This window comes from Globicephala melas, chromosome 14 (genome assembly GCF_963455315.2).
Source record: "Globicephala melas chromosome 14, mGloMel1.2, whole genome shotgun sequence".
Classification (NCBI taxonomy): domain Eukaryota; kingdom Metazoa; phylum Chordata; class Mammalia; order Artiodactyla; family Delphinidae; genus Globicephala; species Globicephala melas.
The window spans coordinates 56,312,741-56,327,073 of NC_083327.1; the positions used below are offsets into that span (position 1 = coordinate 56,312,741).

At 38.1% G+C, this 14,333-nt stretch overlaps 1 protein-coding gene across 3 annotated transcripts in view; it reads right to left on the minus strand.

Annotated features, from left to right (window-relative positions):
* The window catches only part of ARHGAP18 (Rho GTPase activating protein 18), a 131,949-nt gene that overhangs the window by 21,993 nt on the left and 95,623 nt on the right, over window positions 1-14,333 (minus strand). For all 3 annotated transcript variants that reach the window (XM_070043487.1, XM_030853493.3, XM_030853492.3), the window contains exons 7-10: window positions 12,161-12,252; window positions 7,802-7,879; window positions 4,009-4,168; window positions 1,552-1,634 (exon numbers count right to left, since the gene is read on the minus strand). In XM_070043487.1, coding sequence (XP_069899588.1) covers window positions 1,552-1,634; window positions 4,009-4,168; window positions 7,802-7,879; window positions 12,161-12,252 — 413 coding nt within the window. The remainder of the gene's footprint in view (window positions 1-1,551; window positions 1,635-4,008; window positions 4,169-7,801; window positions 7,880-12,160; window positions 12,253-14,333) is intronic.

Sequence of the window (14,333 nt, forward strand, 5' to 3'; positions counted from 1 at the left end):
CATATCGAAATAAGCGTTTCCTCCCACAATTACTTGAACTCATCTGAATGCAGGCATATTTTAAGTAAATCATGTCTTTCAATTTCTACCTTATATTGATCATTCACAGGGCCATCACACAGACAGGCACCTTTATGTGAAAAAGAAAAAGATGGATTAAATTCCTCTTTCTAGGTAGTTGATGCCCTGTGTCAAGGGCACGGCTGGCAAGCAGAGAACAGACTGAAAATCGGTCCCCGCTTCATCCTGGGCCAGAGGTCCTTATTTCAGCCACAGTCTACACACCCATACCCAGCAGCCCTGGTCACACAGTGTTTGAATGCAACCCTTTCTGGAGTTGGCCTCTGTCTCCAAAACCAAACCAAACCAAACCTAACCTGCCTTCTCAGTTATTCATTCAGTTAATCAGTGAAGCGAAAGATTATTTTCTGACTTAGTAAAGGGACTAACTAACTCTTTGGAAGTTCTCCTGCAGCAATGCAGTGTTTTTATTCCAGCAATCCTCACCAACTGCTTCAGCCAGAAAAGTTGAGTATTAACATTCATTCCACGGGCATGGAATTCGCTCACCTAGCTTCAGTTCAGGGAGTCTTAATGAGGTACAGAAAGACATTTCCAAGATTCACCAACGGGTGGTTTTGTTTTCTTGACAGGAAATTTTTTGACATGATTTTTTTTCGTTTTACATAGAAAGAACCATCGGGGGTAAATGGGCAAGGGTTTCACCCTTACCTGTATAAAAAAAATTTTTTTAAGGCAACAACAAAACATACGGGAGATGTTCTTTCTAAATTATATTTTGAAAATTTCTTTCTCTTTTATAAAAGTGTATAATTAAACCTTTTCTAACTACTATATAAATGGTTGCATTAAGGAAAATTAATCAATGTGGAACAATCCACTGATTATTATGAAAGCCTCTGACAATACACAGTAAATGGTATTTAATCATATGAATATCAGACCAAATCACTTTGAAATGATGATATAAATCAGAAACTCAAGGTAATCCATTAGAGAAATAACTAGAATTTATTTGAGTTGGCCTATCTCTTGGCTAACCAAACATTTCAAAATCATCATTATAACATTTCAAACTCTACTGCTTGGAACTACAAACAAATGTAACCTTTTTAGGTGGGCTATATTTGATGAGCCTTAGAATTTTCTTTTAAAACATTCAATTTTCACCTTACTAGTATATGCTCACCAGATAAAATTTGGAAAATGCAGGAAAATAGAAAGAAGAAAAAAACAAAAGGCACCCATGTTTTTATTAACAAATGAACCTCAATCACCTGTTTTGGTAGAAGAAATGTTATAATTGAAAAAAAATCAAAAAAACGCCTAATGATACTATTAACATGACTAACCTGGTTAATAAATTAATAAAGAGTTAAAGACTTTCACCATCTGCCCTTAAAAATAGGTCTTTTCCTTATAGACAACTACTAACATCTCCACGATAACATCGTTTTGTTTTGCCACAAATAATGAAAAATTACTCTGTTTAGTTCTGAGGGATATTTAACATAAATGAATCCAGCTGACCTTGAGCGTGTCTCTGTTTGCACCGGGCAGGAGGATGACAAGAAGGTTCAAAGCCTGTAGTTGTTGCTTCTTGGTTGGAAGATCTGCAGACAGATTAAATACATCTGAACGCATGTCTTTACCAAACATTTCTCTTTACTTTCTTTTTCCATTTTGTAAGAAAAAAGTTTTTTGGCATAAACATCACTGTGAAATGTGAGACACAATGCCTGAGCAGCAAGCCTTGTTGGGAGCGTGTCTGGGGGAGATCAGGAGAAGCAGCTGTTGCTATAGAGCTTTCTCTCTCTCAGAATGCTCACTTCCAACTATGAGTGTATGACGGGCAGCCTTATGTTTGCAGACACACAACAGTGCTTTGGAAATAATTTTAACTTCCACGTGATAATTATTCCCCAGTGTAAAGACATAGGAGATCAGATCTTCTATATGGTGTCAGGGTGGACCCACAACAGTGAAGTTTGTTTGGTATAATGGTGAGTTAACAAATTACGTGGTGTACATGGTAAGAGTCCATCAATTCCAGCAGGAATATGTAAAACAGAGCCTAGAACACAACAGGTGTTCAATAAATGTTTGTGGAATGAACTAGAAGACCAACCAGCAATGGAAGAGTTGAAGAGGTACATTATTTTCATTGATACTTCTTATTTTCAGTAGCCCTTACCCCATTAGGTAATACTCATGGATATCTGCAATCATTCTGGCATTTGTTTTTCAGGTATAAATTTGGTCCTTTGATCCACATCCAAGGAATATACATGCAAAATAGCACAACTTAACCATTAAAAAAAATATTTTAAACAGATGATTTCAGTCATGTTTCCCTAAAAATTCTGAATAAATGCTATGATATGAGATAACCCATGGGAAACATCTCAATACGACATGCTTTAAGAATAGCCTGGAACATAATGGAATAACATTCAGCCATTTAAAAAAAATGAAATCTTGCCATCTGCAACAACATGGATGAAACTTGAGTGGATTATGCTAAGTGAAATAAGATGGAGAAAGACAAATACCCTATGATCTCACTTATATGTGGAATCTAAAACAAAAACAAAACCGCTCATAGATACAGAGAACAGATTGGTGGAACAACCTGAATCACCATAGGTAGTGGGGATCGGGGGGAAATGGGTGAAGGGAGTCAAAAGGTACAAACTTCCGGGTTTCCCTGGTGGCGCAGTGGTTGAGAGTCCGCCTGCCGATGCAGGGGACACGGGTTCGTGCCCCGGTCTGGGAAGATCCCACATGCCACGGAGCGGCTGGGCCCATGAGCCATGGCCGCTGAGCCTGCGCGTCCGGAGCCTGTGCTCCGCAATGGGAGAGGCCACAGCAGTGAGAGGCCCGCGTACAGCAAAAAAAAAAAAAAAAAAAAAAAAAAGGTACAAACTTCCAGTTATAAAATAAATAAGTCCTGGGGAAATAATGTACAGCATGGCAACTATAGTTAATAACACTATATTGCATATTTGAAAGTTACTAAGAGTAGATCTTAAAAGTTCTCATCACAAGCAAAAATGTTTCTGTAATTATGTACGGTGACAGATGTTAAGTAGACATATTATGATGATCATTTTGCAATATATACAAATATCGAATCATTACATTGTACATATGAAACTAATAATATTGTATGTCAATTATACCTCAATAAAAAATAAAAGAATAGCCTGGAACAGTTCTGGTTGACACTTTAGTTCAGCCTAATCATTAATAGTGCCTCCCTTTTACTCTCAAAAGTGTTCCAATTTGGAACTTAAAGTATGGTTTGGTCACTAGAATGTGGTGACAGCACTTTTCCTTTTTTGATGGTCTCTCTGACTAAAAGGTATAATTATGACAGTACAAGAACCTCATCAGCTCTCTCTGTTCACTGGAAAGGAATTGAGAACTACTCGAGACATTAATTTGGAGCTTGCCTAAGGCCACAGAATGTAAAGACATGAGAAATTTGTTGCCCCCTGACCAATGAGGCAGCCAAATGATTTGTTCCATGTTTCTGCATGACAATTTCAGAAGTTAATTTTTCAGGAAATAATCACAGACTCTGCCGTATCTCCTTGTGCTTTTATGATAACTGTTAATCCACAGCTTCTCCAGTAAGTGTTGCTTTTAACACTTGGAAAGAAAAATGTATCACAGAGCTTACGGGATTCATTCTATTAAAAAAGAAGTGTGAAGTTTCCAGGTTTTAACATGAAAATATGTATATTGTATTGCTTAAAGGGCATGCAATTAATCCGTACCCAAAGAGAACATTCTGTCATCTATTTACTCAGAGATGTATATTTATAAAAGAAAAGGAAAACATCACGTGGCATTTGAGCACTCGCTGACATCAGTGAGTAAATACGTCTATCCAAATTTATCTTTGCGACGCAAAGTATCACTAAAGCAATTAATATGGATGGCACCAGCACAAGGACTGCTTCAAACAGGGATAGCACTTACTCTGGACAGCCTGAAAGGCTTTGAGATATTCTACACTGAGCAGTGGCTGGGGCAGCTCCCGGATGAAGAGCTTCAGCAGGCTGGCGGCATCATGCTGCTTAACACTTTCCCAATTAAAAGTCCCTTCATAAAACTTTGCTTCCAGTTCTTGGCAAAGATTCTGAAAGGCAGAAGAGAGAGAGAAAAAAAAACTACCAGTAAGTGCATGTGTTTTTTTTTTCCTTCTGAGACTGATATACTTCCCACTTTATAAGAGATTCTACTCTTTTGAAAAGACATTTGAAAATACTAAAGGCCAACACTTCTCTATTACTCAGAAAAATACTCCTCCTCCCACCCCAAGTGTAATTCACCAATGAAAATGATACCTAAGGCCCAAAATTCTGAAACTTTACACATGTTCCTGGACATGCACCAAACCTTAAGCAGTAAAGACTGAATTAAAATATTAGTTAAAACAGCCTTTACATTTGGGGGCTTTACTTAGATACTATAATTTTTCACCAACTTTTTTTTTTTTTTTTTGCAGTATGCGGGCCTCTCACTGCTGTGGCCTCTCCCGTTGTGGAGCACAGGCTCCGGACGCGCAAGCTCAGCGGCCATGGCTCACGGGCCCAGCCGCTCCGCGGCATGTGGGATCTTCCCGGACCGGGGCACGAACCCGCGTCCCCTGCATCGGCAGGCGGACTCTCAACCACTGCGCCACCAGGGAAGCCCTTCACCAACTTTTAAAACATCATTAAGAAAACAAGTCTATGTTTTAAATTAGTTAGAAGTACGTTACGTAACAAAATACATAATCAATCTCTGGACCTAAAGCAGAAGGCCACCTCTGATTAGTCACCTCTGGGAAATGGAAAACCAAATTCTATAGCAAATGAGGCATGAAAATACATCAGTATACCTGTCTGAAATGCACAGGCTGTCAGTGACCCAGCCATGCTGCTGCCAGCTGCCAAAAGCAGCTGGAGTCCTTGCAGAATTAGAAATACCTATAGTTCATTTACCTCAGGGATGCTACAAAATTTGCCAAATTATTAATAATAAATCAATTTCGTTTCATAATTACTACCTTCTATATGCTTTTTCACTGTGGCATAAATCCTATTACGTTAGAAGTCCTTCCAAGTTTCTGTCACTTCCTTCTAATATTTGAAACTGTTCTCCCAAGGAACATTCTTTGTTTTTCCTGTAAGGTAAATTTATTACGCTTTCCCTTCCCAACACAATTCCATCCTCTACCCCAATTACTTTTGTAATTGGTGAAATACAAAAGGTGAACCCAGGGGCTTCCCTGGTGGCACAGTGGTTGAGAGTCCGCCTGCCGATGCAGGGGACACGGGTTCGTGCCCCGGTCCGGGAGGATCCCACATGCCGCGGAGCGGCTGGGCCCGTGAGCCATGGCCGCTGAGCCTGCGCGTCCGGAGCCTGTGCTCCGCAACGGGAGAGGCCACAGCAGTGAGAGGCCCGCGTACCGCAAAAAAAAGAAAGTGAACCCAGAAATTGGGGGTAGGAGAAAGAAAGGTGGAAGGAGAAAGGGATGCAAGAAGGTGCAGGGGGAGGGAGGAAAGGAAGAAAGGAAAGGAGAGGAGGCCTGAGGAAGAGGGAGCAGGGGAAATGGGGAGAGAGAAGGAAGGAGAGGGAAAAGAGGAAAGAGAAGGGAAGGGGAAGGACAGGAGGACAGAGGTGGAGTGGAGAGGGGGAGGGAGGCAGGAGAGTCCAAGAAATGTGGTGGGGAGGGGAGAGGAAAGACAACCCAAAATTTTGCACATTATCTTTAAATTATTTATAACAGACCAGCTGCGGCATCATTCAGTCTGTGACAAGAGGCTGTGTTGAAGAGTTGAGCCAGATGAATCCACTTAATTGACCTTCTAAGAAAGTACATATAGTTGAACTCATCCCTCTGCCAGCTAACTGGTCAAAATGTAAAATCCGCATTATATCCACTCTTGTATGGCAAAGTAAACGTGATTATGACTCTTGTGAGTTGGCCATCACATTCTGCTAATGTGGGCCGTGAACAGTGACCTGAGAGGCGGTATTCTTGCTGAGATGGGTAGTATGAAGTCACGTTACTGGTTTCTGAGGGACTCTTGCTCTGTAAGAGAATGTACTTCTCAACAGAACTCGTCTCCCAATCACACACAATGTCCCTGATGGACTGGTGGTGAAACTGCCGCAGGTATCAGCAAATGAAGTGAGACAGTGGCCACGTATCAAACTTACAAGAGCACCAAAACAGTTTCAGGGACCTCTGTGCACCGGACAGCAGATCCAGGGGACACAAGCTGAATGACATTTGTGAGCAGGGTATATATCAGGTTACTCAAATCCTATTAAACTGAGATCACTATGTAGTAAGAGGCAAGTAGGCTGAAACTGTCCGCCTAAATTGAGGAAGCTTATTGAAATCAGCAGGTGATGCAAACTGTGGAACCTGTGAACAGTAATCCAGTCCTGGACGCATCACAGCCACAGTCACAGGCGAGGAGAGTGTACAACCACCAAGAGTCATTTCTTCCCGATCCAGCTCTAAAGATGTCATACACAATATATCTTCAGGAAACCAACAGAGAACATCTCTTCCCCCATCCTATTTTTTCTTGGATTTACAAATTCAGGACGAGGAAATATGGGATGTGGGCAGCAGTAAGTGTTACCTTTTTAGAGCTGGAGCTGAATTTGGAGGATAAGGATAAAGGAGGTTGTTAATGACTGCTAACCACAAATTTTCCCTGGATACATTTTCCAGATAGAGCTACAATTCCAAGTATGCGGCCCCTGTACACTGCAAAACCCTGTGGAGGCGTACAAAGTATGCATCATCTGTAGGGTAATTCTACTTGTACCATGCCTTCATTGGATACTTTATTCCCTAGCACAGGAGTTGGGGAGCAGAGAAAGGAGGAAGGTACACAGCATCCATGGACAGTGGGAAGGAAATGTCATCTTGAGAGAAAAGAAAGCAGGGGAGGGAGATAGGGGACTCCAACTGGGAAGGCTGGGAATCCCCTTGCCTCTTTCACAAGCCGGACTCAGGCTACCCTTGGACCCAGTGAGCCAAAGAACTGCAGCAGTCAGGAGAGTGGTTTAGACAGTCTCATTTTGCCAGTTCACTAAGACTGATAATGTAGGGGAACTAATGTCAAGTCTCCTACTCTGCTCACCTGGTGGAGTGTATCATCCTGCCCTTAAAAAAAAACAACAACAACAACTCATCTTTTGCTGTTACTCACGCTGACTAAATCTGTCACCAGCCCGCTCTTAATATTTTGACGCACCATGCTCTCTTTTCATCAGAAGGACAGAACTACCCTTGTCTTTTTTTTTTTTTTTTTTTTGCGGTACACGGGCCTCTCACTGCTGTGGCCTCTCCCGTTGTGGAGCACAGGCTCCGGACGCGCAGGCTCAGCGGCCACAGCTCACGGGCCCAGCCGCTCCACGGCATGTAGGATCCTCCCAGACCGGGGCACGAACCCGTGTCCCCTGCATCGGCAGGCGGACTCTCAACCACTGCGCCACCAGGGAAGCCCTACCCTTGTCTTTTGCTTGTTTACTTTCGTTCCTATTTTACGTCTGCACAGTAGAGAGATTAAAATCATTTGTCTCTTTACTCATCACAGTAATATTACAGGTAATAGGGTGATTTTGAAAAAAAAAATCAAAAATCAGAAGAGCCTGTAGAAAAACTAAATATAAACTGAATGTTAAGAGGTTTTTGGTCTATTTTGTCTCCTAAAAAAATATAATTAAACAAACAAGTTTTAGATGACTAGAACCAAGAAATTACCTTGATTCGAACAGCAGCTCCAGGTATCCTTAAGAGGCCTTCTGTTTCCAAACCTCCCTCTTCAATGCGAGAAATCAGCTGTGTATAAACAGAAGAACGTTCTGAGTTTGGCATTCTTAACAGGTACAATCCCAAATTTAACATCTATTTCATATATAAATAAAGGAAAACTGATTACAGTGACGTGTAAACTGGATTTCACCAAGTTTTGAATGCTATTGCACTACCACTACCCATCCTTTAAGCCAATGCATCCCAACACTTTAATCGTAATTTAGAAAAAGTTGGGTCCTTTGGAAGAAAAGTGTATAATTTCACACAACAGCTGTGCTATCCCAAACAGACACTGACCCACGTTCATTGCTTCAAAGCAACCAAGACCATGCATTTCTGCTGCTTTTTCAGAAACGCGGTCTGCCATCACATAAATCTTATGAAATTCTAGTATTTGCATATTTACATCCCTTTTTTAGTCTGTTCAAAGAAAGAATTATTTATGACATGAAGGAAAAAAATGCTTGCAAATATTCCTTTTTAAGCTTTAAGCTTTTGGTGGTAAACTTAAATTTAAAAAACAGTTCTTGTATAGGGCTTCTAAATCATAGCCAATGCCTGATGAATACATACAGATCTCTCTATCTCCAGAACCCCATTAAAATAACAAAGGTTGTTTGTTTGTTTGTTTTAAAATAAAGCAGAAACACACAAAGAGGCAAATGGAGAAATGACATAACACTGGACGCCAGGAAGATAATAAAAGAAGTGGTCATTTTCTTGGCAGACTTCCAACTGGAATGTGCATTCCCTGGGCAGTACACAAAGGCTTTTTAGGGGGCGCTCTGCTATTTTAAAGAAATAATTTCTTTGTCCTCAGTTTAAATATAGCATTTCCTAGCATCATATAGGTTTTCCTTCCTACCACCCATTCCCCTCCTTTCACAACTGCCTTCTTCAGAAAGACAAACCTACTCTTCACTCAGCCCCAAACTTACTATAATACTCTCTGCATATTCTAAGGCATAAAATCTTCCAGAGTGCTAAAATAATGTAAAATTTTAATTTTTTTTTTTTTTTTTCAGGGAAACCTCCTTTAATGATTTACCAAGGCTCTTAGAGCATGTAGGCACTGGAAGACAGGGCAATTTTTCTTTAATGACCCCACCTCTCCTACCCCTGGATTATGGCCAAAGAATGCACTGATCTTAAGGGAGTCAGGTAAGAATAAAGCAAAGAGTAGTCTCAAAATTCTCCCAAAGATTTATTATTAACTGAAAAAAGAAGCATCTTTGACCAAAGCAGTACACGATTTTAAAATATTCAATTGGAATGACTTCTAAGACATTTTTCAAGTTACACTGGATAAAAACCCACAGCAAAAATCTTTACATGAATTATTTTAGATTAGATGAGCATTATTTAATAAAGTAGTTAAAACCAAATTTATCAAAAAATACCAAGCAACATTTATTCAATGTACATGTAATTTTTGTTTTAATTCATCTTATAAAATGTTTAAAATGTTCTATTAACAAAAAATAAAATTGTATGCTAGCTAGTAGCTGGACCAAATTAGTTTTTAGCAGTATATAAATTTTGCTTTTATTAAATACACAGGAAAATTTGATGATTTCTAAATAACTGAATGAGAGTACTTTCTGCATTCTTATATTTGAATTCTTTCTATTATTCTCTAATGCTGAATACCAGCATTCAATAGATACAGATATATATATACATTGAAGGAATGCCAGGTGTTTTCCCATATTTCTCACTTTGAAAATAACATATTTTTTGCTACCACATTATATTGTCATTGTTAAAATATAAATAATGCTTTACAGCTTTCCTTTTATTTTCAAGACTTAAAAATGGAGAATAACTATAATGATCTATATATTCTAATCATGCTGCTGTTAGTAATTTATCTTATAAGATACAGTGTAAAATTTATCAGTAATGTTCACAGGCTTTCCCCAATAGATAATACACACTTATATGAATTTATGAACTAATGAATTGAATATGAAGTCAGACTTTTTTGATACAAAGTATCTTTGATTTGGCTGATTAGTTTGATGGTGAAAATAGGATTTGCTAATTTGGCAGAATTTTGCCGTAGATAAAAATTAACAATATTTCTATTTCCCCAACCCTTTCTGAGAATATGGTTTAAACAATGTGCCTCTAAGTAGGGAAAAAAAGGAACAGATACAATTTACAGATATTAGATAAGCTTTGTTAAAGCCCTTTTGAAGTATATTTCTCAATAACGGAGAAAATGTAATCCTCTAAAGAATGGTAATAAGAATGTTTGCCAATCAGTGGTTTCCAATTCTTTCCTTTCTACAAAATTAACAGAATACCTAAATGAGTTGTCAGCTGATAAATCAAAAAATATTTTTCATGATAAATCACTGATTTTTTTGCTTATAATTCAGAGGGAATGCAAACAGATGAGTGTTATCTAATAGACAACTCTGTATGTTCCCTTTTATTTTTTATATGAACCAAAAACCTTTAAGGCTCTTATCTAATGACTTCAAACTGGTGGGCAGTCTGAGTCTCCAGAATGTTGAAGTGACCAGAAATGTAAAATAACTAACTAACTAAATAAATAAATACGAAAACAATTTCAAGAGAAAGTGATAAGGGGCTGGATGCAATCCTGGGCCTGATCAGGAGGCAACACTGACTTCTGTTAAGACCAAAGCTTACTCTTTGCTGATGTGATAGTGAATCTGATGTGTCAACTTGGCTGGGCTACAGTGCCCAGTTGTCAAATACCAGTCAAACACCAGTCTAGATGTTGCTGTGAAGGTATTTTTAGATGTGATTAACATTTAATCAGTAGACTTTGAGTAAAGCAAACTACTTTCCATAACGTGGGTGGGCCTCACCCAGTCAGCTGAAGGCTGTAAGAACACAGACTGAGGTTCCCCAAAGTAGAAGCAATTCTGCCTCAAGACTGTAACACAGAAACCCTACAGGAGTTTCCAGCCTGCAGGTTCTGGACTCGACACTGAAACATTAACCCTTGCCCGTGTTTCCAGCCTGCTGGCCTGCTTTACATAATTCAGACTTGCCAGGTCCCACAACTACAGAACTCAATTCTTTAAGATGAATCTCTCTAGATAGATAGATAGATAGATAGATAGATAGATAGATAGACAGACAGACAGACAGACAGACAGACAGACAGATAGAGATAAAATCTCCTATTGGTTCTGTTTCTCTGGAGGACCCAAATACACTTGGAAAGGATCCCGCTGAGATCCCTGCTTTGTCCATGTGTATAAGTAACTCGCACCTTTTACTGCCATTAAAAGAATTTGAAAATATGGCCTACGTTTGTTAGCATCTCTCTGTTTTCACAGACACCGCTGACAACTATCCACACAGACACAGGTTCTGCAGACAATGACTGGCAGAAGCTGGTGAGTAGAACAAGCTGTGTAGAACAAGGTCCATCAGGAGAAACAATGAGACACGGGTTTGGATGTAATGGTGAATATGAGGACTGAAGAAGTCAGAGCTTAGTAGGTAAGACAGTAAATGACTGTCTTGGAATAATGGAAGAATTAGTGCCAGGTAGATTGAGCTTGAGTATTGAATGAGTTTGTTGAGCCAAACAACTGTGAAAGTTCCCACTGCCATTCTTGCTACCCCAGAACTTTCAGGAACTGTGAGATGTCTGGGCTGTTGCAAAAATCCGCATCTTGGGTAGCCCATAACTGATTTGACCTACCTTCCTCATGGGCATTCTCTGTCTTTTATCAAATGTAATCTGTATTTCTAAACAGTGATGGCTCAGAGGTTAGACTGAAGTTTCTATATTGTCATAGATAACTGTCTTATGAATAACTGAGTGTTGACTACACAAGTGAATTCATAGTTTAGCAATCATTTTCTAATTCTACTTTATGGTTTCTTTGTCTACTTTCGAAGTAGGCACTAGTAAATTAAATTGGACATCCTCATTGTAAATAGGAAAGCTTAGAAAATACATACAGGCGTGGAATATTCATGAGGATTCAATTCCCTAGAAATTTACCAGCAGTTCCCACTCCTATGTATTATAGAACTGAAATCTCAATTATACAAAGCCAGCTAATATAAGACAGAAAAATGATGCCAGGTAATCACAGTTACAAGTAATAACACTGAAATCATAACCATGAAATAAAAATTATAAGCCCTTGAAACAAATTTGTTTCCTGAATAGAAAAATCGAAGTATAAAATAAAAGAGCATAACAACTGGAAAACTATATTAAAATAGTATGAATGCAAAAAGAACAAAACCAAAACACTATTAGCCCAAGTATGTTCTCTCTATGCTGACCCATTCAGGCCTACTTACTTTTTGAAATATCAAGGGTATTCGAGTTCCTGGTACTTTCTTCTGATCTTGTTCTAACAGCACTGTCAATGGAACACAAAAAAGGCCAGAATCTGCAACAAAAAATAAAATTTCTTCACTTTCATCAACCTATAAAATATTAATGAAAAAATGTTAAGGTTTCAGATTCCTGATATTGTCACTCGATCCAACAACTATTTATTGAGCACCTAAGTGAATGACTGAGTGACACTGTCTACCAATTAGGTGCACACAACCTAATTGGAAAATTCTGCCCCTGCCTTATAAAGCAATCTAGCAAGTAAAGACAACTAAACAAATGATTACAAATCATCACCAAAATAATTAGAAAAGTATAAACTGTTACATATGAGAAATAGAGTGCTGTGGGAGTATGCAAAATATGCAAATAATTTACTAAATGTAATCAAAAGTTCTGGCTTAAAATAAATATCACTCATCTCTTCCATACTTAACTGACATTCTACATTCTATTGAATACAATACAGCAAAATATAAATATTTGCTTTTTGAGAAATCAGCCAACATTATGGGCTTGTTCTACAAATGTTTCCCTTTAGAAAATATAGTTTATACTTGGTCTTTGTGAATTTAAATTTGTAGTTTTATATATTTGGGAATAACTCCAGAAGAAATGACAGGTAATAATTGATAATTTTTCTAAATTAAAATTATATACCTCCAGTCTGATGTGAGCATAGCTTCTCCCCAGAACCTCCTACCCCACGTCCATCACTAAGTGAATAGTTAGCTCAGAAGTGTAACACACATTATCAGGGGAGATATAAATCATTTGTGAACATGGAACGGGGGATTATCCTGTGATGCGAAAATAGACATTGGAAACTGTGACACTCAATAGAGATGACATTCAGCAGAATGCTAGTAACCCAGTAAATAACTTTTAGTTTAGGAACTAAGAAAAATGTGATCTTTAAGAATGTCAAAAGTCTAGTTTATAAGATAAATATCTTAGATAAAATATAAAAAAGATGGAAAGAAAATCTATAATATTAATAGTGATACTTTTAATGAGAATGGCTTCATATTTCTCTCTCTGCTAGGAGGCAATTCTAAAACATAAAATTAAAAGACCTCTTTAAGCCACTTTTAAAGTCTTGAACACTGAGTCACAACTATTTATATTTCTATTTTGTATCTGGAGAAGACTTTGTGATGAGCTTCTGAAAAAGCATCTGAAGTCTTCATTATCTATAATGGACTTGTGGAAAACCAGAAGAACTATTTGACTCAGAAATTCACCATCCCAAGCCTTAAGCTAAAATACTCAAAGGAACAGAACACAGAATGAGGTCTTCTGGGGCCCAGCATGGGAGAGAGGACCTGAAGGGAAGGTACACTTCAATCCTACAGAGAAATTGCCTCTAAAACTTAAAATCAGGTGAATACTTGTCTTTGCTATTGTTACCATAGCAACTCAATAATCCCCATTCTTGGTTTCCCTTTAAGAGATACCTTTAAAGTTAAATGAGATGTCAGAGATTCCTAAACAGAAAAGCTGTGTCAATAGAAAATTATCTGGATTTCCAGACAAATAAAATCTTGGAAAAATCAGAAACTGAGGAAGTGTCTGTTCTCTATCATACTATAAAAAATAAAGTCTATTTATATAATGGGTAAAGCAAGCTGCTTACAAAGGAAAAAAAAACTACACATACCTGTGAGAAGCACAATTTAGTGATATTGTGTGCCACAGTCGCATTATTTTCTTAATAGAGGGAAGAATATTTTTTGCAGAAAAGTTAAAAGTAGAATGCAAATGAACAAAGGGACAGACTACTAACTGCCTATGTATTTGCCATGAAATAAATAAGCAAAAGTAATTGATCAGGATTAACCATCTTATAGTCATTTTTCGAGATCCAGTTTTAGAAATAAGTAAGTATATGTACCAGATGTTTTTACATACAGTTTTCAAAGGAGAGAGCATTTGAGTTAAGAATCCTTGATTCAGAATTTCCTTCTAATTTCCTTCTATGATAATTAAATATTTGATTGTGTCTTTATTTTCTATAATCAAGGAGACAGTGCATTTTTATCAAGTTACAAAAATTTTGAAGGGAATGTTTTAGAGTCTGAACTTTAGATGTATTCATGTGTTGGTTTATTCTGTAGGCGTTTCCCACTCCCC